The 19,591-nt window shown below is 51.4% G+C and overlaps 10 protein-coding genes across 10 annotated transcripts; 4 read left to right on the top strand and 6 right to left on the bottom strand.

The window, feature by feature from the left end:
• Positions 1 to 77: 77 nt before the first annotated feature.
• F5J12DRAFT_795457 (ubiquitin-conjugating enzyme/RWD-like protein) lies at positions 78 to 1,521 on the bottom strand. The gene is made up of 6 exons (XM_051744068.1): positions 1,424 to 1,521; positions 1,192 to 1,373; positions 1,102 to 1,134; positions 913 to 1,043; positions 840 to 851; positions 78 to 784 (listed from the first exon to the last, which is right to left on the bottom strand). The coding sequence occupies exons 1-6, from the start codon at positions 1,445 to 1,447 to the stop codon at positions 315 to 317; spliced, it is 852 nt and encodes a 283-aa protein (XP_051604613.1). The 5' UTR covers positions 1,448 to 1,521; the 3' UTR covers positions 78 to 314.
• A 133-nt stretch (positions 1,522 to 1,654) lies between these two features.
• On the top strand, positions 1,655 to 3,227 carry F5J12DRAFT_944847 (uncharacterized protein; the record flags this gene model as incomplete). Its single annotated transcript, XM_051749728.1, has 3 exons — positions 1,655 to 1,678; positions 1,729 to 1,845; positions 1,896 to 3,227. 3 exons carry the CDS (start codon positions 1,655 to 1,657, stop codon positions 3,132 to 3,134), a joined length of 1,380 nt encoding a protein of 459 aa, XP_051604612.1. The 3' UTR covers positions 3,135 to 3,227.
• Positions 3,228 to 3,320: 93 nt separating this feature from the next.
• On the bottom strand, positions 3,321 to 4,581 carry F5J12DRAFT_712655 (P-loop containing nucleoside triphosphate hydrolase protein; the record flags this gene model as incomplete). Its single annotated transcript, XM_051740775.1, has 6 exons — positions 3,321 to 3,614; positions 3,672 to 3,757; positions 3,817 to 4,080; positions 4,130 to 4,276; positions 4,336 to 4,474; positions 4,528 to 4,581. The coding sequence occupies 6 exons, from the start codon at positions 4,579 to 4,581 to the stop codon at positions 3,321 to 3,323; spliced, it is 984 nt and encodes a 327-aa protein (XP_051604611.1).
• A 136-nt stretch (positions 4,582 to 4,717) lies between these two features.
• On the top strand, positions 4,718 to 6,126 carry F5J12DRAFT_178268 (uncharacterized protein). Its single transcript, XM_051738246.1, has 5 exons — positions 4,718 to 4,762; positions 4,810 to 5,058; positions 5,114 to 5,241; positions 5,295 to 5,403; positions 5,456 to 6,126. The coding sequence occupies exons 1-5, from the start codon at positions 4,760 to 4,762 to the stop codon at positions 5,825 to 5,827; spliced, it is 861 nt and encodes a 286-aa protein (XP_051604610.1). The 5' UTR covers positions 4,718 to 4,759; the 3' UTR covers positions 5,828 to 6,126.
• A 104-nt stretch (positions 6,127 to 6,230) lies between these two features.
• F5J12DRAFT_712531 (EF-hand protein) lies at positions 6,231 to 6,818 on the top strand (the record flags this gene model as incomplete). Its single annotated transcript, XM_051740770.1, has 4 exons — positions 6,231 to 6,393; positions 6,447 to 6,512; positions 6,567 to 6,714; positions 6,767 to 6,818. 4 exons carry the CDS (start codon positions 6,231 to 6,233, stop codon positions 6,816 to 6,818), a joined length of 429 nt encoding a protein of 142 aa, XP_051604609.1.
• F5J12DRAFT_178272 (uncharacterized protein) lies at positions 6,767 to 8,819 on the bottom strand. Its single transcript, XM_051738247.1, has 5 exons — positions 8,648 to 8,819; positions 8,468 to 8,596; positions 7,976 to 8,412; positions 7,836 to 7,930; positions 6,767 to 7,787 (listed from the first exon to the last, which is right to left on the bottom strand). The coding sequence occupies exons 1-5, from the start codon at positions 8,768 to 8,770 to the stop codon at positions 6,871 to 6,873; spliced, it is 1,701 nt and encodes a 566-aa protein (XP_051604608.1). The 5' UTR covers positions 8,771 to 8,819; the 3' UTR covers positions 6,767 to 6,870.
• A 42-nt stretch (positions 8,820 to 8,861) lies between these two features.
• On the bottom strand, positions 8,862 to 10,141 carry F5J12DRAFT_795439 (ribosomal protein S3). The gene is made up of 4 exons (XM_051744067.1): positions 9,761 to 10,141; positions 9,499 to 9,707; positions 9,235 to 9,447; positions 8,862 to 9,182 (listed from the first exon to the last, which is right to left on the bottom strand). Exons 1-4 carry the CDS (start codon positions 9,899 to 9,901, stop codon positions 8,963 to 8,965), a joined length of 783 nt encoding a protein of 260 aa, XP_051604607.1. The 5' UTR covers positions 9,902 to 10,141; the 3' UTR covers positions 8,862 to 8,962.
• Positions 10,142 to 10,443: 302 nt separating this feature from the next.
• F5J12DRAFT_902450 (uncharacterized protein) lies at positions 10,444 to 11,746 on the top strand (the record flags this gene model as incomplete). Its single annotated transcript, XM_051748299.1, is given in 8 exon segments — positions 10,444 to 10,548; positions 10,602 to 10,932; positions 10,952 to 11,043; positions 11,094 to 11,198; positions 11,250 to 11,339; positions 11,397 to 11,470; positions 11,490 to 11,544; positions 11,600 to 11,746. The coding sequence occupies 8 exon segments, from the start codon at positions 10,444 to 10,446 to the stop codon at positions 11,744 to 11,746; spliced, it is 999 nt and encodes a 332-aa protein (XP_051604606.1).
• Positions 11,578 to 13,648, bottom strand: F5J12DRAFT_944819 (uncharacterized protein; the record flags this gene model as incomplete). The annotated part of the gene is made up of 7 exons (XM_051749727.1): positions 11,578 to 12,100; positions 12,155 to 12,234; positions 12,286 to 12,573; positions 12,613 to 13,104; positions 13,159 to 13,211; positions 13,261 to 13,506; positions 13,568 to 13,648. 7 exons carry the CDS (start codon positions 13,646 to 13,648, stop codon positions 11,952 to 11,954), a joined length of 1,389 nt encoding a protein of 462 aa, XP_051604605.1. The 3' UTR covers positions 11,578 to 11,951.
• A 130-nt stretch (positions 13,649 to 13,778) lies between these two features.
• Positions 13,779 to 18,258, bottom strand: F5J12DRAFT_795416 (hydroxymethylglutaryl-coenzyme A reductase-domain-containing protein). Its single transcript, XM_051744066.1, has 15 exons — positions 18,172 to 18,258; positions 17,846 to 18,104; positions 17,776 to 17,823; positions 17,312 to 17,716; positions 16,719 to 17,261; positions 16,638 to 16,661; positions 16,423 to 16,551; positions 16,182 to 16,367; positions 15,674 to 16,102; positions 15,549 to 15,644; positions 15,412 to 15,514; positions 15,207 to 15,361; positions 14,923 to 15,181; positions 14,507 to 14,900; positions 13,779 to 14,453 (listed from the first exon to the last, which is right to left on the bottom strand). Exons 2-15 carry the CDS (start codon positions 18,083 to 18,085, stop codon positions 14,021 to 14,023), a joined length of 3,444 nt encoding a protein of 1,147 aa, XP_051604604.1. The 5' UTR covers positions 18,086 to 18,104; positions 18,172 to 18,258; the 3' UTR covers positions 13,779 to 14,020.
• Between the last annotated feature and the right edge of the window lie 1,333 nt (positions 18,259 to 19,591).

The following is a 19,591-nucleotide window of genomic DNA, read 5'->3' as shown; positions in this document are numbered from 1 at the left end:
TGTATATGTACCCACCTTTCGTCCATATTCAGCGTTTTTCGTACGCTTACGCTTCAGAGCTGAAGGCATCCGTCCGTGATACTAATGTATATGTACACGGTGGGACAGGCAAAAAGTGATCGGCAACCACCCAGAGAGGGGTGCGATCATACAGGGGCTAGTAGCTACGCCATGTACTCGGGAAGAGACCGTCTTCAAAATCGGAACGCTACCCAGGATGACAGCACACCAATAATCCCACTTTAAATATATATGTACAACCAAGCTTGATGGGGGTGCAGAGACGATGGTGACGATGAGCATCTATGTCACAGTTAATCGTCAATAACAATGACGTCGCCCGACGCGAGTGGGTCCGCAGGCAACCCGGATCCCGACGTCCTACTCCTCGTTATGCGTCTCTCCCGCTCTTCCTCTTCTACCAAATCAATAGTGTCCACCTCTCTCGGTCGTTTTCTCCCTGCGACGGTCGCATTCGACGAGGCAGAACCAACTCGCACATCCTGATCACCGATGGTAATCGTTTCAGGATTAGATGATAGCGTAGACGTAGTAGCACTACCAGAGCTCGCGTTTATCGACGTAGGCATTGCCAGAGGGATTTCTCTTCCCTTGCATTTCGGTCGACCGTTGGCAGTGGTCCCCGGTCTTGCTGTGGCGGATGTTGAAGGAATTGGTGCAGGTGGTGGGATAGGAGGCGGGCGAGCGTATAATTCTGTCCAGCGTTTTGCGGTGCGATCGTGTTGCTGCCGATTTCGCGTGTACTCAGTGGCAATAGAAGGTACTGTACTAAGTCAGTCCTGAAAGTGGTCGAAGATTGGATCACTGCCAATACTCACCTAGAGGGTCGTCTGGGTGAAATTCAGATTAGTCGGTGGAGTGTTACGGGGGGCACCAAAGAAACGGGCGTACGGGGGTTCGGATCTGTAAGCAGCGACGACAGCGAAAGCATGACTTTAAAGAGGGAGAGCGCTGGAGACCAGTTCTGTTTGAGGATGTCTATGCAAATTCCGCCCTTGTCGGAGATGTTCATGTGGTATATCCTTGAATAGTGTAGGGTCGATCACTAACGGCAAAGCCGGTGCGCAACTTCGCACGTACCTTGTGGCAAAGGTGACTTTTGGGGCAGTGAACCTGCATGATGGCAAGGTGATCTCGGGAACCGAATGCTAACAATTCGGGGGGACGCACGGATAGTCGGGATTGAGTTGTATGTCGATATTGAATATACCTCCTTCATAGGGACTTCCCTGGGGCCCTGGAATAGTACCCTTCCAACGATATAGGCTTGCCGGTGTAGGAGCGAGAGTAATAGCGCCCAGGTCTTCTTTCTGGACGTCTGCTATCTCGCGGTGGATACGTTTCATGGTCATCTCGGACAGCATTAGCCACAAACCTCGCAAGGCGCGTTTTTGAGACATACCGCTGAGGAGAGTGCAGGTGGCATGATGGTGGGTAGGGTTGGTTGCTTTTGAAACTGTCAGTCCGTAGTCCGCCCCGTGTCTGCTTGTGCTGCCGGTCGCTGACCTGGCCCGGCTTGACGCCATTGTGCCTCCAGCCATCACGTGACGGCATATCAACGGAAAGACAGCCCGACCTGAGTCAAGTCAGAGTCAATTCATACGTTCGACTACAACTTTCAACGACCACGACAATGCCATTCCGAATATCTGCAGCAGTATAAAACAAACAAGAAATATACTTGTAGCGTAATGTTCGGTGAATCAGACTCGGAGAGTCCTCGCGTTCCGAGCCCCTGGGACAGTCCTCACGTCTTCACCCCCGACACCTCCCACAGGCGCCCACGTCCAGGCAGTACCCCGTCTCATCCCCGAAGTGGAGGAGGTATGCCAATAACCCGTGTTCTCCACTTTATAATGCTTATCCTCGGTTAGGGGAACGTGGAGTATAAACTCCAGCTCCTTGCACCCTCACCCTCCCGTTTTGCTCGTCTCGTCACCCAGCTTAAATGGCGCCTCCTCGAAGGTGGAGGTCAGGCTTACTATGAGATCGGCGTAGCAGATTCAGGTGCACTGGTGGGTCTTCCCCGCCAAGAACTGGAGGAGTCCCTCGAGACCCTCGAAACTATGGCTGGCGAGATTGGTGCTTCGGTCATCGTCGTCAAGGAGATTGAAGTTCCACCTGCGCTGTCTGGAATGGCACAGAGCCAGCTGGAACACTGGGAAGGGCGAAGGAAGAAAAGGAAAAACTTCCTAAGGGCGGTGCATAACGTTGATTCGTCCTCTGCAACATCCACCACAGAACCCGAGACGGAGGTGTCTACCGCGGACCTGACAGACGCAGAGGACACTCTTGGTATACCAAATGCGTTTCCCACTTTCACTCGTATTCACTGTACCGCCGTACATACGTCTCACCCCTCCCTGCAACTCGAGTCTCCCGGCATCGTCTTTACCATGGACACTGACACCGAGGCCGCCACTGGTTTTGACGCTGATGGTACACCTAACGCCATGCCAAAAGACACCACGATATTTTCCATGGACCTCGAGATCTCATCCGTATATAAGCCGCGACCACTGAGGAAACGCACAAAACATGTTGCCTCCGCGCCATTAAATCACCTCGACAAATGGGAAAGGCACACAAGCGGAAAGAAGACGAACCAGCGCAAGCAGCACCCGTCACAGCCTGATCATGTAAGCGCATCAACAACAACGGATGGCGAAGGAGGAGAAAGGACGGGCATTAAGCAGTCACAGGTGACACCAACCAAAGGGCAGAACCGTAAACCAGCCCGAGACAGGCGACTTGGGCTGAAGAATAACGTCCTACTGACACATGCGCCCACATCACAGCGCAATGTGATCCACCAGAGTGGTAGCTCAACTCTGGCTTCCCAGGTGGCCAGTGATGCGAACTCACTCGTGTCTGAATTTGAAGGTCCACACGTCATGGTCCACCCCCTTACCTGCAAGCCTGCCTCCTCTGTGGAAACTCCTGCGCATCTGGATTTCTCGGATGGTGACGGTCGAGCTGTGACGGCAGTTGGAAAGATCGATGATGTCTGGGTCGCCGACAACGAGCCGAGGCTTATCGTCGAAGCGTTAGTAGTACGAAAGATGTCTCTCGAGGATTCATTTCTAGACTTTGGTGGCTTCTCGTTCTCTTGAGCAGGCTTCGCGCAGGCGGTTTTGAGAAACCAGGATACCCTAGCAGTGACATTTCCAAGTCGAGCTTTGACTTATGTCCTCCGTAACGTTTTCCAGGACTCTTGTAATCGTGTAATATTGTATCTCCCCCGCAGTTTGCATAAACGTCGATAGCATCCGATGGCCCCTGTAACAATGTGTCGACTCTTACTTGCCCTCCAAGGCCTGCCATACGTTTTCTGCCATTTCTTGCATGACATTCCGCCACACTGCCCCGCCGGCATTGTCTTCGTCGGCCTGTTCCTTACTTGCCGTAAGCATATAGGGAACGCCGCCATCTCCACCTCTACTGACACTCTTCACGAGGGGGAGCTCACCGAGAACAGGGACGTTCAGTGACGTCGCGGTGGCGCGAAATGCCGTCGGTGAGCCAAAGACGTAGTGCGGAGTCACGCAGGAGGGGCAAACAAAATACGACTGGTTAAGGACAGTCCCTGTAATCTATATAATAGACCGATATGATCAATATGCACAGGAAACGAGAGAGAACAGACGCACTGGCACAGAGACTTTGCGAAACATCGATATACCACGACGGACGTCCGCAAGAGCCACGTCCTGCGGGGTAGAAACGATCACGGCACCTGGAAAGTTCGTGCAGTTCGCATTTCAGACGGCAACTTGCCAAAGTCGACATACATACCATCGACAACGACAAGCTGTCCAAGCGTCAACTGCACGTCACCCGTACCAGGAGGCAGATCGACAACTAGAACGTCCAGTCCAGGACCATCCCCAGCATCTCGCCAGTCCACGTCAAAGAGTAGTTGTTGCACTGCTTTTTGTACCATCAACCCGCGCCAAACAACTGCCGCGTCTTCGCGTGAACCCGATTCAGACTTGGGCAGTAAGTAGCCCATTGACATTGTCGGAAGGCCGTGATTTATGACAGGCAAGATCGCCCCGCCTAAAAGAAGTTTGGCTTGTGGAAAAAAATAATTTCCTTTCGGACGCACCAGGCGTCAGAGGAGGCTCATCTGTGTGTTGAAGACCCATGAGCATTGGAACGGAGGGTCCGAATATATCCAAGTCAAGTATACCAACGCGCATTCGTCGCCCAAGGGACTTTGGCTTAAGCATAGCAAGCGAAAACGCGAGATTCACTACACGAGAACTCGTCAGAAAGCATGCTTGGACGGACAGAAGTGGAAGTGTTACATACCTGCGACGGTGCTCTTCCCGACGCCGCCCTTTCCACTTGCAACTGCGAGGACCTTGTTCACATGGGGTATGGGTCTCTTTTTTATAGGACCACCTTTGCGGGGTATTTGGGGAGCTGGGCCTGGACGACGAGGCAGGCCCTACTAGTAACTAAACCGTACGTCGAGAAATTCAGACAAAGCAAGATGCGCACCAGTGGGTTTTCATGTTTATTTCTGAGAGTACTCGAAAAGAGCCTCGTACACATGCCAAGTCGTCGGCACGCGCCCTGCTGGACGAATATTGCTGCCAACATGTTTCTCCGATCTCGACGTTGTCCCTGACTCGGACGCTGAGCTGGCTATGTCATAGGGCAGGACCCCGAAAACTCCGTATTGGGGTGGGCTAATGCCATTCATCTGATTACTGATACGTACTCGACGACAATGGTAGGGCGATATTTTCAGTCAACCACGGAGAGCTCAAACACATCCAGAACGTCGACCCTCTCGCAGACACAGCACCGTCTCGGCATGCCATCGAATCCGATGACGAAGATGAATACGACTCACCATCACTGTCAAAGCCAAAGCCAGACCAGCTATCTACACCAGACATCAAGTTCGCTGGAAACTTCCCCATCAAATCACCACTCCTCCTGGCTTCAGGTATTGCAGGTGGAGCATGGGCGCGTGGTGCGGATCTCGGCCAGCAGCAAGGCGCTATCTATGTCGGCGACAGCCAAGTGGGTATAGATGACGGTACTGTACGCGTCACCTCGAGTCACTGAACTACCATAGGTTGGTCTCCTGTTCTTACCGTCGTGGACGCGCGCTGCAGTGGTCGTGTCCGAAACATTCACGCGGCTTCCGTTGTCGGCGATGAACCCTTACACTGCCGCCGTCGTCGACCGCATACAGCCCACTAGGTCAGCGTGCTTCCCCTTCACACAGTGCTGGAATGACTGACTCGTCAACTAAGTATTTCTGTGCTAGACTCATACTCCGTCCAGGGATACATCTCATCTAGAATTATCCCTTGGGACGAAGCGCCTGTACGGTATCTTTCGACGAATGCGATTTCGATCTCGGTGAGAAAGCTGCGATGGTACTTTTCAGGTCTAGCTGACCAACAGTTCCCAGGACCCTGAGCTTGAACTATTTGCTCCACCAAATCTCATGCAGTCTACGATGGCCTCTTTAGTCTCTAACGTCTTCTGGAAATCATTAGCGTCAAGAGAGAATTTCACCGTAGCTCTCTTCCTCTTACCATCACCAAAGCTACCTGTCGTGCCGCCTAGTACAATTAAACCCTCGAGCTTTCCGCCGCCATCGGATGACATCCAGTGGGGCAAGAAAACCATGCAGAAAGTCCATCAGTGGTTGTTTGAGACAATTGGCGAGGGAAGGCACGTGGCGCAATGGGTCGAAAGGAATCGTGGGTCTTCTGAGCTACAGGCTGAAAACAGACGCCGTGCGCAAGGTGAAATTGGAGAAGGTGGTATGTATATATAGCCTGTACGGAAACCGAGACAGGGACTGGGGACGTGATATCTATCCAGCGGTCCCATAATCGGTGGACGAGAAATGAAGATTTTAAAGCCGGATTCCATGGGGTCAAAACACATCAGTAGCCTCAGTCGTAGTTATCCCAGGTAAAGTACGAGTCCGGGTGCTGTAGACTACTGTTGTCCCGGGGTATTTACTCAGGGGCCCTGGCTTGATTAGTGGGGTTACATAATCCAAGATATATGTTGAACGCGACAAGAACAAGCAAACCGACTTGCTGCTAAAGGGTAGATATGGTGAGATCTCCAATGAAACCTCCACTTTGACCCCTCATTTCTGACCTGTTTCAGAGCGACAACGCAGGTATTTCCTTTGTCGCGCCTTAATCTCCAAGTCCTGCGCGAAACTGATGGACGGGCCTGTAACAGAGTACAAAGAAGCGTTTGCACTCTTCGACAAGAAGGGAACAGGTGCCGTCCCGAGAGAAGTGCTAGGCGATTTGCTTCGCGCTCTCGGGCAAAATCCTACGCAAGCAGAGGTGGCGGAGATCGTCGCATCTGCACCGCGCGAGGGTGCGTAATAGCCAGACTTTGTGGCAGACGGCAATGACAGATCTTCCGTGCAGTGGATTATAAAGCTTTCCTAAGCATTCTAAACCGACCCGATGGGTTCAAACCTGCAGGGACGCCTGGTGCGTTGATAGCACTGACTGATTACACACGGGTATAACTGACGTCGGTGCCAGAGGAATTCATCAGAGGTTTCCAGGTATTTGATAAAGAGGGCAACGGGTTCATTGGTGCCGGAGAGCTCAGATACGTCTTAACGCAACTTGGAGAGAAAATGACGGACGAAGAGGTCGACGAGCTTTTGAAGGGTGTTCAGATTGGGCCGTAAGTGCACCGGACTTCCTTGCTCGTCCCACGATTTAAAATTCGCATCCAGCGACGGCAATGTGAACTATGAATCATTCGTAAGAACTATCCTAAGCCAATGATGATGTTGTATAAATAGTCCGACGGCGGAAGTGTCTATTCCCTTCCATAAATTCAGTCACTTTCAGATTCGTACTGGTCATCTGAGTCGTGTCCAAGAGGTTTCTTGCCATTGACCACATTACTCGTGACTTCCATGACAAGTTGTTCTCCATTTTTGAGTCCAGCCTCGGCCAGCGAAGTGTTCGCCTTCCATTTAATTTCCCGCCTAGGGTATGAAAGAGCAAGCTTGAATCCCCACCATGACTCCGGACCCTGGACCTGTGAATGAATATACTTCTCCAGAATTTCAATACCCCCGCCGGAACCTTCAGGTGGATGCTCTGGGTCATCCTGGGAATTCATGCTTGAGGGAATCATTTGGCTGTCTACGAAGGCATAAAGCGCCGTCACAGTTGTGGCGGACGGGAATGAGCGGACTACGCGTCCACTGGGTAGTCTGATTGCAAGACGGATACTGTTACCATCTCGAGGTTCAGGGGGAACAATAGATCGGCGCATCCATCGCCTCCACTGGGAACGACGGAGCTTAATGCTTTCCTGCCTTTCCTGCTCCGCTTGCAAGCGCCTCTCTTCCTCACGCTGCGCTTCTTCTTCCTTGCGGATACGCTCCACTTCTTCCCGTTCCGCTCTGATTTTGGCTTCAATGCGCTCGCGGTCTCGTCTCTGGGAATCTCGGTATGCCTTGTCCTGCTGCTCCCGAAGCAACCTGTCACGCTCACGCTCTTGAAGCTGGTCTCTGTAGCGCGTGAGGAATGGGTCGACGCGCGGAAGGAGTTGTCCCTCCAGGTGGTTTATGAGCGACCGTGCGGAGGTGGGCCCCGAGTCGGGCACGGAGGGCCCGTAGTGGCGAGACAAGACAGTGAGAACAGGTCCCGAAGAGGAAAATGAAGACGTCGAAGTACTACGACGAGGTTGCAAAGCAAGGAATGCAACAAAAGGGTACGTCGTGACTTGGAGCTTCTGCGCAGCTACTTTATAATGAGAACCAGAACCTAGAACTGCGAAAAAGTAATTACCATCCCAAGGAATCTTGTCTCTAACGTCCCCTCCCCAAATAACAAAATTATTGTCGTTCATGATCCTCACAAGATTAGGGTCAGTAAGGGTCACTCTACAGACTGTCAGAGATCATAAAACATCAAGCAATCTGACAGACCTCTTGAACGCGGGTACATCGTCGTGTTCCTCGGAAACGAGGATCACGCAAGCAATTCTACCTTCCTTTTGGCAAATATCCAAGACCTCATCGTATGTTCCATCAAAAAAGTCTGGTAATACTCTAGTAGTTTCGGGGTTGGCCGGTGGGTACGCGTGACGCCTCGAGGTAGATGGATGACTGTCACGGCCAGTAGCGACTGAGGGTGATGATTTGATATTGTATGCTCCTGTCTCCTCCTCTAGTGTAGTTATCCAGCGGCGGATCGCACCACGGGAATCGTGAGGCTGTCTAGGCGGTCGATACGAGCTGGCACCAAAGTTCAGTGACAAGAACGGGATGCGGAAAACGCCAAGGATAAATCGCAGGATGCCGGTAACAACATGGAAGGGTAACGATAACACTGCAAAAATGGTGTTGGCGAGGGTCCTCGGTGGCTTGAATGAACGCTACATGAGTGACAGGGAAAAACACACTGGCCAGGATACTCACTCCCCGGCCGCCTGCACGTTCTGGTCGGTCAACAGGTAATTGAGGTTCGTGGTCCAAAGAGGACATCGTGCTTCTTGACGAGGGGGTTGAATCCACATGGGGACCGTCTAGTAGAAGCTCCATTGCACTCTGTGGGCAACTGTTAGGCGAGTTCGACCTGTCGGGGCTGTGGTGACATACGTGGACACTCCAATCAACACTTTGCAATACGCTGACAAGGACGTCAGTATCATAGTGCTGCGAGTCGAGCACAGCTTGCAGCTGTCTGACAGCGTCTCTTTGATCTTCCGCCAAGGCGTCCATGGACAAAATGTGAGCAGCGGCTGGCACACTGGCAATACAAGCCAAGTCACGTGCACCCCTTACAACCAGCCTCATAATGTCACGTGCTCATCTCATACAACAGTGTCAGCTGCGTGCGTTACGAGCTCGATCTCATTCAACCATAGTAGGACAACAGACAGGAGGTATGACAAAAAACAACTACTAGGTAGCTCAGAAAGGCTCAGCATAAGTCTCTGCCTGGAAGGCAGGTTCTTGGGAGTAAGTAGCCTGCTCGTCCGCTGCTGGCGCGGGAGCCACAACGGCTGCAGGTTCTCTAGACTCGGATGATGGCTCGGAAACGATCTTGTCGACTGGGGGGTCCGAAATATGAACGGAGTCGGGAAGGGGTCTCTTAAGACCAGTCTGGCCCTCAGGATCCCAACCTTTCATGCTGTAACAACATGAGCTATATCCATGTGCGCATTAGGGCCGAATAGGCTCACATTTTCACTTTAATACCAAGAACACCCTGTCTGAGCAGGACGTGTCTGACAGCATAGTCAACGTAATCTCTCGCTGGTTGACCGGAATGGATCATGAATCCATCGGTGAACTTCATGGATTTGGCACGAGCAGCACGCAGTTTGCCAGAGACAACGACTTCACAACCCTTGGCACCAGACTCCATGACGTAACGCAAGACACCATAGCATGCCCTACGACATGACTCAGACCCCAAACCACTCAAATCTCGGTATGATACGTACCGGCGAACAGCCAGACCACCAAGCAATTTGTATCTCAAACTCTCACATTGCGCAATCGCAGAGAGACCGCGGTATTGCACCTTCTCGGCATACAATTCGAGAGTGTTTTCGGGGAATTTGAAGCGCTTTTGGACGAGAGAAGTCAGCTCACGGATGCGGCGACCCTTTTCACCAAGAACTTCCTGAGTGTGGGTAGCACGGATGATAATCTAGACGAGCATGGTTTAGCGCGAGGCGCATGATGGTGTGGGTCGATCAGCACCTCAGTCCGGGCGTGAGTTACGCGGACATCACAGCCAGAGTAGCCTTCCTCGGCGAGTTCGCGAGTGAAGAATTCATTGAGTTCGGCGCGGAAAACACCATCGGCGACAAACTTGCGCTTTTTACTGATTGGGGCGGACATCTTGAAGCTAATCGGAAGGGCTGCAAAGAAAGATATCAGCACTGGCTCGGGACATCATCTTCTAAGCAGGGGGGTAATCCAGCCCATATGGAGGCCACTCGTAACATGTAGCGAGTTCCGTATCGGCTCGAGGGACAGACTATAAACACAATCGAGACACGAACCTTGTGGGTTTTGGCTTTTGTTGTCGTCGCCGGAGGCGTTGGTGAAACTACTTCTGTGCCTTTGGAATGGTGAAGAGCCTGGCCACATCGTGGGAATTGTGTTCGGCGTTGGCCGAGGCAACCCGGCATCACGGCACGCGATCGACCTCTTCTTCCGTTCTCCATGCTACGCTCAGTCGCGTCGGGATACCATGTACTAGTGAGATTGCAACGTACGTATGCGACACCTGCGATACCGAGTGCACTCCGCCAGCTAGAGAAAGATGGTGCTCGTGTCCTACGTGCCGTCCAGACACGCATTGACACGAGAAACGCGCTTTTGGCGAAGGCAGGTGCACCTCTCCGAGAAGACGCGCTTGCTAATGCACGGTCCTCAAGATGTCAGATAATGTGACTTCCCAAGAGGAAATTGCACAGGCACGGCAAATAAAGGAGCTGGAGCCGCTGTACGACGCGTGGATATCGTGGACGAAGGCTAGAGAGGTCGGTTGTGTTTTCGAGGCCTTAATGTTTACCCTTATCTACTGCGACAGTAGTCTCTGTTGGAGACATTCCCCCTTCTGAGTGATCCTGACGAGACGATGCGGGCCTTGGCATCTGACGAGTATACATCCCTCTACGACAGCTTGTCAAGACACCTATCTGCCACCTTCCCTTCTCTTTTAGTTCCTCCGTCTCCTACACGCTCTTTGTTTGCACTGTTGGAACTTAAAGCCGGCGTGGGTGGGTCAGAAGCAGCCCTCTTTCTGACAGATCTCCTTCGTGTCTACGTCCGATACGCGACTTCTCGAGGTTGGCAGTCATCAATAGTTCAGAGTAGTGAAGTGACAGGCGGAGGTCTCAGGGACGCAATAGTGGAAATCAAAGGTGAAGGAGCATATGACAGCCCTTCGATGGGAGAGTGGGGTGCACCGTGTGCAGAGGGTGCCAGCGACGGAAGCCAGTGGTCGGGTCCATACCAGCACGGTTACAACCATCGTACGCTTCTGCTTTGGAACATGGACTCCTGAAGGATGACGGTTTAACAGGTTCTTCCCCTCAGCGACGAAGTGGAACCATCTGGCGACGACAATTTATTCAAAATAGAGGATGTTAAGATTGAGGTCATGCGAGCTCGTGGCGCAGGCGGACAGGTCGTCAACCCGATGGTTTCTTATGACACGTCCCTGACGAGCCCCTCTTAGCACGTTAACAAAACCGAGTCGGCGGTTCGTTTGACACACATTCCGACTGGGATTACTGTGTCGATGCAAGATGAACGCAGTCAGCACCAGGTAACCTACATCTTCACCTGAGGATTTACTGGACATAGTTGAAATGCTCTGCGATAGAATAAAAGGCGTGCATTTCAGGTCCTCAGGGCCCGACTGATGGACATCAAAATTTACTCAAGACATTGCAGAACGTCGCGAAACACGACGTAGCCTTGTTCGCTCCGCTGATCGAAGCGAGAAGATCCGGACGTACAATTACGCCCAGGTAAGGTTCTTTCCTTCACTTCTTATAGTTCGTTCTGAGAGAATTACTGGAATAGGATCGCGTCACAGACCATCGGATAGGGTTATCACTAATGAACCTTCAGTCGGTTATGGAAGGCGGTGGGATACAAGAGTTTTTAGAAGCCCTCCGTAAAAACTGGGAGCAGGAAATAATGGAAGAAGCCATTACTGATGCCAAGTAGCAATCTAACCACATTCCAGCACAGAGTGAACCCTTTCATCTCAACCATTCCTAAACTATCAAGTACATCGCTCCTTATCGCTCCACACCAGTAGGCTATTAAATAATTTCCAACATGGACATATGACAAATGAATAGATGTCCAACGTCATCGTAGGAAATAATGTTAAGTCTTCCAAAGCCCGTGTACCTCCGTCCATTGAGATCTACATGATGACGCATCCAGTAGCCCCCGGGAACCCGAGTTCTTCAAGCTCCTCTTTTGCAGCTTCAAGTTCATTGGCCCGCAATTTGGCGCGAGACTCAGTTGGGAACCAGTCAGACATAAAATTGAGAAGAGCGTAGTCGACGTTATCTAATATTAATTACTGTGTCAGATCACCGCGAGCGCGAGGGTTTTTGCACTTACTTCTGTCGGCCTTAAGGACTGTCGGTGCTCGACATAACGGGCAATTAGGCTTCCCCTGCTTTTGTAACTTGACAAGGCACCTAACGCAGAATAGTGTTAGGCATGACGACACAGTTCAAGATAACGCATACCTGACACAGAATAAATGGCCGCAATCAAGTCTAACAGGCTTGAACGCAATGCTAGTACAAATGAGGCAGGAATAATCGTCAATATAAGGCACAACCGGAAGAAGTTTCTCTCCAATAGCCTGGACCAGTAACCGTTGCAACGGCATGAGGGGCTGTGTAGATAGCACTACTTCCGAGGGAGGGGTATCGCCGGGTTCACAGAGAAGATACGCAGGAATAGGCAGTGCAGTACGTTTGGTATGTTTCTTTAAGGATCTTACGTGTAGCTTCCTCGGTTGCAAGTCGAAACTGTAAAATAGTCGATCCAAATGTCTGCTAGCTTTGAACGCACGTACCTTCTTAACATCTAAAATGAATGCGTTTATCTTGAAAAACATATCCAAGGCTTCTTCGCTGGTAGGGATTCTCAAGGACCTCGCCTTCTCCGTTACTCTCCCGTGAAATAATACCAGTCTTCTTTCGGCTTCATCGATACTTCTCTCACCTCTCTCTGCTTCACCTATTCCTTCGAATATTTCAGCCTGGACATATTGCTGAAACACCTCCCGCCAAAAATAGAGATCCGATTTTCCACATGACCCAGGGCGCACGGATGTCACATTATTGGCCGACAGAAGATAAGCTGAGAAAGAATGGGGGGCTGAGGAAGACACGGGCCGAGCGGTGGAAGATATGGAAGTTGCAAGAACAATGAGTTTCTGCGTGAACTCATTGTAAATTGTGGCGAAATGGTCTGAGAGTGAGGATAGTTCTGAGGCCAAAAGGCAAAGAAAGGCGGTATCAGAGCGAAGGGGTAAGACGATATCTTGGATATTGACACTAAGTAAGGTCAGTCAGCAGACGAAAGAGTACACTTTTGAAACAACGGCTTACGTGTATTCTGCATTTTCCGATGATAAGGATCCTTGTGTGTTGGGAAGCGGTTCCTTGGGTTTGGGGTCCGCCGAAATGGGCCGTGTCCAGAATATGTTTGACCTGGGCAGCAAGTGGGGAGATGGTATCGTTCGATAGCTGAGTCCCATGACCGAGTGTGATACGCAGCCTAGGCTGCAACGACGAAATCTCATATGTCACGGTCGGCCTATCTTTTGGGGCTGCGGTATCCTCACATGTTGAGGCAGGAATACCATGTCCCCCTTGCTCTAATAATTGTTGTAGTACTGCCGGGGTAAATCCAAGCGAGTGGAGTTCGACGACGGTCTCGTTGATGAGCTTCTTAAGCTATTAGAGTGATCGGAAGACCAGGTAAATTTGGTGTCCAATCGGATAATTTATTACCCACCCGTCGATACTCTATCGCATTGTCACGTAGCTCAGGCGATAATGTGAGGAGAAGTTGGGAGTAAGTCTTCGAAAAATGCATGGGTGTAAGTCAGTGACACGAACATGTCAAGCTGGCAGTGGATGAGCTGGCAAGTGATCTGAAGGACGGCAACGCTCAGGCTGTAACGTTACCGAGCGCTTCTTGATTGATAGGCTCGGACTTAGTGGCTGTGCTGGAAACGGATCATGTTGCCATTCTATGCTTCTCTACACATAGGGCTGCATATGTATGTAGGACAATTGTAGTCGACAAAATGAAGTAGTCGATGCAAATATATTAAACAATAGATGTGAAAGAAGAGATGCCAAGCTGCGGGTAAATTAACAATGATCGTGTTCACAAAGTGTCATCAAGATATGTTGACGGTGGGTAAAAACGCAATAGAATGCCACTCAACCACACCTCATGCACTTACTGCTTCTCTGCTGAATACGGGGGCAGTGACGATGTGGAAGACGAAGGTGTGAGAGGCTGCCGAAGTAAAGGACGGCTCTTCTCTACTGTCCTTTGTTCCCACACAATGTCACTGGGACTCAGTCCAGGCGTAACGGGTCGGGATGAATTAGGCGTGTTGGCTTGAGAGCGGTTGTGGACCAAGTGTGCACGAACGAGATGACCGGCAGCCAAGGCACTGAGGAGCGAAAGTTCACCCGCCATAACCGCTGCGGCAATGATACGAGCAAGGCGCTGGGCATTTCGGCCAGGCACGGTTGGATGTGAACCCTTCAATCCGAGCATCTCCAAAACGGCCCCCTGAGGAGCTAGAACGGTACCCCCACCAATGGTGCCTACCTCGATGGCAGGCATGGTCACTGTCATAAGAAGATCCTCTCCATCATTGATTCTGAGAACGTAACGTGAGAACAAAAGAATCGCAGTGCAAAACATAACACATACGGTTCCATAAGTGTCATGCAATTAGAACTCTCGACGTTTTGTGCGGGGTCCTGCCCAGTGGCCAGGAAAATGGCGGTAAGGATGTTTGCAGCGTGCGCATTGAAACCACCAATCGAACCAGCCATGGCGCTACCGACCAGATTCTTCTTGATGTTCAAGTTGCATAACGCGTCGACCTCAGTTTTAAGGACGCTCCTCACAACCTTTCCAGGAATAACCGCCTCGGCAACAACGCTCTTACCACGTCCCTCGATCCAGTTGATTGCAGCGGGTTTCTTGTCCGTACAATAATTGCCAGACAGGGCGAGGGTGACCATCTCCGGGAAGTGTTTTTGCATCGCCTCAAGAGCCTTTTCCGTCCCTTTAGAGATCATATTCATGCCCATCGCATCACCTGTGGTCGTTGCAAAGCGCACTAAACAGTGTACGACCAGCAAGTGCTGTCTTTAACCGCTGCAACTTGGCGAAGCGGGAGGTGGACTCGAAAGCCTCGCGAATGATATTGTAGCCACTGTCTGAATCCACCCACGCCTTCGCCTCGGCTGCCATCAGGAGACTGGGGAAGTCGATTGCGGGACCACGTGTCATGGCATCGTGAGTAAGAACAGTTGTCACACCACCTCCTGCATTGAGAGCTTTGCATCCGCGTGAAGTCGATGCGAACAAGAGTGCCTTCTGCAGTGGCCATGGGGATCTGCACTTGTTCGCCATCGATCTTGAGGGGCCCTGCCACACCGAGAGGAATGGGTATGTATCCGATGACGTTCTCGCAACATGCACCTTGCACGCGTGAGTAGTCGTAATTGGCATAAGGCACATCTGAGTATTCCAACGTCTTCGTCTTGCTTGCTCGCGCTGCTCGCTAGATCAGACATAGCAACGAGACTGGCAGTAGATTAACTCACAAATCAGTGCTCTTCTAATAACGACAGCGCGCTCAAGATCTCCGAGAACTTTCTCCAACGCGTAAGGTGCGATCTTGCCATTCTGTGCGAGTAAAATGACCTCCTCGTCGTTCAGTGTTGCCAAGCGCAGCCTGTACTGGTTTCGGCCCATTGTCAAAGACCTCGATACATTCTTCCAAGGAGCGTACAGGGAGTTTCTCTTTCAGTTCCGTGTCCTTGATTGCAGCTGGCTGCTGCCCTGAGTTTCATGTCTAGCAAGAACTGCTGGAACTCCATTTTCCTTGTTCACATGAACGGCGACTGGTGCAACGATAGGTGCCAAGACGGGAGGGGGAGGCAGGACATTAGGAGTCTCGTCCGAGTCTGCGCTATCAGGTACAGATTTGGGTTCAGCGCCAATGGTAAATGATGGTCGCCTGCGGGCAGCAGTTGTTTCAGCTTCGGGAACATCTTTATCATCCGACTCTTTCGCCACCCTAGTGCTAGTGACTGATCGGAACCTGACACTAGGTGGCTGAATGCTCCGGATGGCACCTTCGGCAATACCTTTGAGGAGATAGCCGTTGAGTACAAGGCTGCAGGCGAGAAGGAAGATGATCCATTTGGACAAGAAAGGATCGCCAATGAGTACACTCCAGGCAGTCATGATACCTCCAATAACTTCACTCGGCTTGAGGAAGCCACGGATAGACTTTGGGCCAGGGGGGATGACCAGGATGTGGACGGGTGGTGCGATTTCGACAAGGACGTCTCCAGACGGTGTGCTTGACTTCAGCGGGATGAAGGATGGCCAAATTCCTCAGGACGTTAGCGAGAGCTGGGGAAGTGATGTCTACCTTTGGGAAAGCGTAATCCGTAAAGTGGTGGATGGATGTTCGTGAGTTGCGGTGTGCAATAGTCACTGGCGTTAACGTAGTGGTGAAATTGAGAACATGCAACGTCAGGAACGACGCAATCTTATTGTTGTCATCAGTGGCCTGAATAATGCCTTTCAAACGGCATAGCACGCACCAAAAGTAGCTTCAAGCGGGCGGCTGGATGTTCGTCCTTCGTCTCAATAGCTGCGCGATGTTCGCGCCTCAACATGGAACCCTTGACGCCGAGGAGGGTTTCTGATATCCTGTGCCAAAGACCGGAGTCCTGTGTCGGGAGCGCCGGGCGGAATCAGGGAGCTCGTTTTGCCTTCGACTTTGATATTGGTAGAGCTTCGGGATCTTCGTCATCACTCGCGCCGTTTGGATTCTCCGGACCTTGGAGACAATAACTTGTAAATGCTACGCAAATGGAAACAGCACGTGACGGCTTACCTCAACCATGATAGTCAAAATGGCCGAATAGAATGTGCCAAAGAGGATGCAGTCCAACACGAGCAGCAGTCCAGCCAACGCACAGAACTCCTGCAAACCACCGACTTTGCTTCTGGCACCCATCGCGAGAATAGCGATTTCAAGCCCATAGTCGCGGAGAATGACATTGCCGCTTTTTTCCATGGCTTCCATCACGATATGACCTGCCGGTTTCATCTGACCTCTCCAGCGCCCTTCTTTGACGGGAGCGGCGAGGTGAGGATGGTTGAAGACCGCACGAGCAAGCCGTAAGGGTTTATCAAAGCCGACCGTGCAGACGAGGAACGGTAGTGCTTCTGTCAAACTAATAGGATCCAAGGGGATACTAAGGTAGTGTGACAGGGGCAAAGCCAACAGGAGAGCAAGGACGGAAGAGGACACGATCGCGGTGCTCAGCCAGAAGTTAGACCCCAAAGCACGGGAAGAAAGAAAGACCCGAATAAACGACGCATGCATGAGGATGTATCCTGCAAGAATAATGAGGATGTCGAGCGAATCTGCTTTCTGCGTTAAGTTAGTAGCGGTATCGCTAGAGTCAACCAGTGCGGACTGACCTTGGCCAGCTCCCAGAAGCGAACAACGAGAGATTTTGCAGCATATGCAATCCATTTGCTGCTTCTCATTTCGGCGATGGACTCGGTCGGTTGGCTCTCGATACGATACCTGACTCCATACGCATCCTCTTCAAAGGCAGCGCGCTCATTGAGGGCATCAACGAAGCCTTGGCGCGTGCCGGAGCTAAATGAGAGTGTCAAGACCTGTGACTTGGAGGTATGTGAAGACGATGTAGCAAAGCAGGGGTCCTGAGCGTCAGATAGATACGGGGAAACTGAAGCGCGGTAGCAAAACGACGGGTAATTGTCACCTGACGGAGTTAAGAGGTCGTGAGAGATGTAATGGGTTAGGTTATTGATAGAGGATGCAAAGTGAGCCAAATCGAGTGGTGCGTATGATGCAGTCTAAAAGATGTATTGACGTCAGTCACTGTGACGGAGCCGTTGAAAGGTGAAGAACTTACCGCATCCTCAGGTCGTGCCGAGACCGATTGGGAGGAGAGAATGACCTGCTGGAGCTCCACAGAGCGTGACCTTCGGATCAGCCGCGCGGCGCCTATACCACTCCTCATCGACGCCAACCCACTCGCCGTCACGGAGAAGAGCATGGGTGGGTCGCAGAGTAGAGGGAAAGGTTGGGGCAAAGAAAGCGGAGTGCTTGATGTCCGAGAGAACGTGGAAGTAGGCTAGAGTACCGACGATAGAGAAGAAGGTTATTGTCTCTATCGGCGAGAACACAGCACGCCGGGTGAGAGGAAGGAGGGACGCGCGCATCTCCGAGTGAGTTAAGGTCCTGGAGAGGAGGTCGGCGGCGACTCAAGGCCGGACACACAGCACCACAGCGAAACAACTGAACTGACCTGACCTGGACGTGTCTGAGGGTGAACTGCGCGACGCTCACAGGCCAGACAACCCCGTTGTTGAGAACCGAGGGAGGGAGGACAGGTCAAAGGCAATGTGGTACGACCGCAATATATCGACTTTTTTTTATTTCGGTTAAAGCCTTCAGGGGGACTAGGCAGAGACCCCGGACACTCCTCTTGTCATGCGAGGCACTGCTCTTTCTTCTCGGCCAGATCCAGCCTTCATAAGTCCCAGGTTGAGCTTCTCAATAGATTGCTTACCAGTGCCTGCCATTGTTAACTTATCTCAGATATCCAGACGAACGGCTTGTCCGAGCCGTTCTATCTATTTTCATTCAAAATCGGCTCCAGCATTTTCTGTCAAGACAAAGCGAAGCTCCAAAGGATGTAATCTTGTTCGGTCCCATTCCGAGGCGAGGAATACCAGTGCTACCGGCTTTGGAACACTCATCACACCCGAACGGACCTGACGATTGATTCATTCCGGAAGATGTTGGCCTATACTTTCACACCTGTAGTGATTCGGACCCTCCCTCATCAACGTTCCTGCCTATTATCTTACTATCAGGGCATGTTTGTCTCATGCAGTGTTCCAGGATGCACACCTCTTACCCGGCCCGTTTTCGACATGTTGCACCGTGCTGACACTTGATGGTGAGGAGCGTAATTCGCATCCCCTTCTACGCTGCGAAAAATATAATATATTTTGAACCAAATGACAGGAGACTTATCCGCCTTCTGCCAGTGGCTCCGAGTTTACCTCCGCCCCAATATCTACTATACCATATTGGTACTTGATGGAAAACGTGTTTATCGGTGTGTACGACTTAATACACGAGTATTTACGCCATCGTTTTTTTTGGATAGCTTGCCAAGGATGATTCCCTCGGCGACAACCACATATGTTTGTCGCCTCCGCCCAGCAAGGCTGGTGACATTTGATAGGGGCGTCTTCGACTGTGGGAGACGCTGTATACTGCCTACAAAGCGTGTTTTTTTTGGCTACCCTGTCAGGGACCGCATGCAACCACGGAGCGAACACACGATAATGAGTGAACGAAGTACATGGTGCACGAAGTAGATTCGCGAGCTGTTGTGATCAGGTCTCCATTGATAAGCTGTCTCTGATCATCATCATCTGTGGGCGCAGGTACACACACCTTACTCCCACCTTATTCCCCCCCTGAGTATATCAGACACATGCGGCCTGGGCCCCAATCCAGTGAAGTCTGTGAAGACCGTACGCACATGAAGATACTTTTCATTTTCCTTAGATTAGTCTAATTGGGGGCATTGTTGATATCCGTCTTGACTATCTGGCCAACCATTGGCCATCCTCTCCCATCCTCCTGGTGAGACGGACGCCTCGGTAACGTAAGTATATGCCCCTCTGCCGAGGACCAGTTGGAACGAGCTA

Source organism: Pisolithus orientalis, assembly GCF_024613125.1.
Source record: "Pisolithus orientalis strain OTSU chromosome Unknown F5J12scaffold_2, whole genome shotgun sequence".
Taxonomy (NCBI): Eukaryota; Fungi; Basidiomycota; class Agaricomycetes; order Boletales; family Pisolithaceae; genus Pisolithus; species Pisolithus orientalis.
Note: the sequence above shows the minus strand (reverse complement) of the source record. Positions and strands in the feature narration are given on the sequence as shown.

Excerpts from the sequence above, each read along its gene's own strand:
- F5J12DRAFT_795457 (XM_051744068.1), bottom strand. The coding sequence starts at position 1,447 with ATGCCACCTGCACTCTCCTCAGCG. Across the intron at positions 1,374-1,423 it reads CACCTGCACTCTCCTCAGCG|ATGACCATGAAACGTATCCA; the intron begins GTATGTCTCAAA and ends ATGCTGTCCGAG. Across the intron at positions 1,044-1,101 it reads AAAGTCACCTTTGCCACAAG|GATATACCACATGAACATCT; the intron begins GTACGTGCGAAG and ends ACACTATTCAAG.
- F5J12DRAFT_178268 (XM_051738246.1), top strand. Across the intron at positions 5,059-5,113 it reads TCTATGTCGGCGACAGCCAA|GTTGGTCTCCTGTTCTTACC; the intron begins GTGGGTATAGAT and ends GAACTACCATAG. Across the intron at positions 5,242-5,294 it reads GACCGCATACAGCCCACTAG|TATTTCTGTGCTAGACTCAT; the intron begins GTCAGCGTGCTT and ends TCGTCAACTAAG.
- F5J12DRAFT_178272 (XM_051738247.1), bottom strand. The coding sequence starts at position 8,770 with ATGGACGCCTTGGCGGAAGATCAAAGAGACGCTGTCAGACAGCTGCAA. Across the intron at positions 8,413-8,467 it reads AACGTGCAGGCGGCCGGGGA|CCACCGAGGACCCTCGCCAA; the intron begins GTGAGTATCCTG and ends CGTTCATTCAAG. Across the intron at positions 7,931-7,975 it reads GATGTACCCGCGTTCAAGAG|AGTGACCCTTACTGACCCTA; the intron begins GTCTGTCAGATT and ends GACAGTCTGTAG.
- F5J12DRAFT_795439 (XM_051744067.1), bottom strand. The coding sequence starts at position 9,901 with ATGTCCGCCCCAATCAGTAAAAAGCGCAAGTTTGTCGCCGATGGTGTT. Across the intron at positions 9,708-9,760 it reads TAACTCACGCCCGGACTGAG|ATTATCATCCGTGCTACCCA; the intron begins GTGCTGATCGAC and ends ATGCTCGTCTAG. Across the intron at positions 9,448-9,498 it reads GGTGGTCTGGCTGTTCGCCG|GGCATGCTATGGTGTCTTGC; the intron begins GTACGTATCATA and ends GTCATGTCGTAG.
- F5J12DRAFT_795416 (XM_051744066.1), bottom strand. The coding sequence starts at position 18,085 with ATGCGCGCGTCCCTCCTTCCTCTCACCCGGCGTGCTGTGTTCTCGCCG. Across the intron at positions 17,262-17,311 it reads GCTTCTGGGAGCTGGCCAAG|AAAGCAGATTCGCTCGACAT; the intron begins GTCAGTCCGCAC and ends AACTTAACGCAG. Across the intron at positions 15,362-15,411 it reads TATTAGAAGAGCACTGATTT|CGCGAGCAAGCAAGACGAAG; the intron begins GTGAGTTAATCT and ends TCTAGCGAGCAG.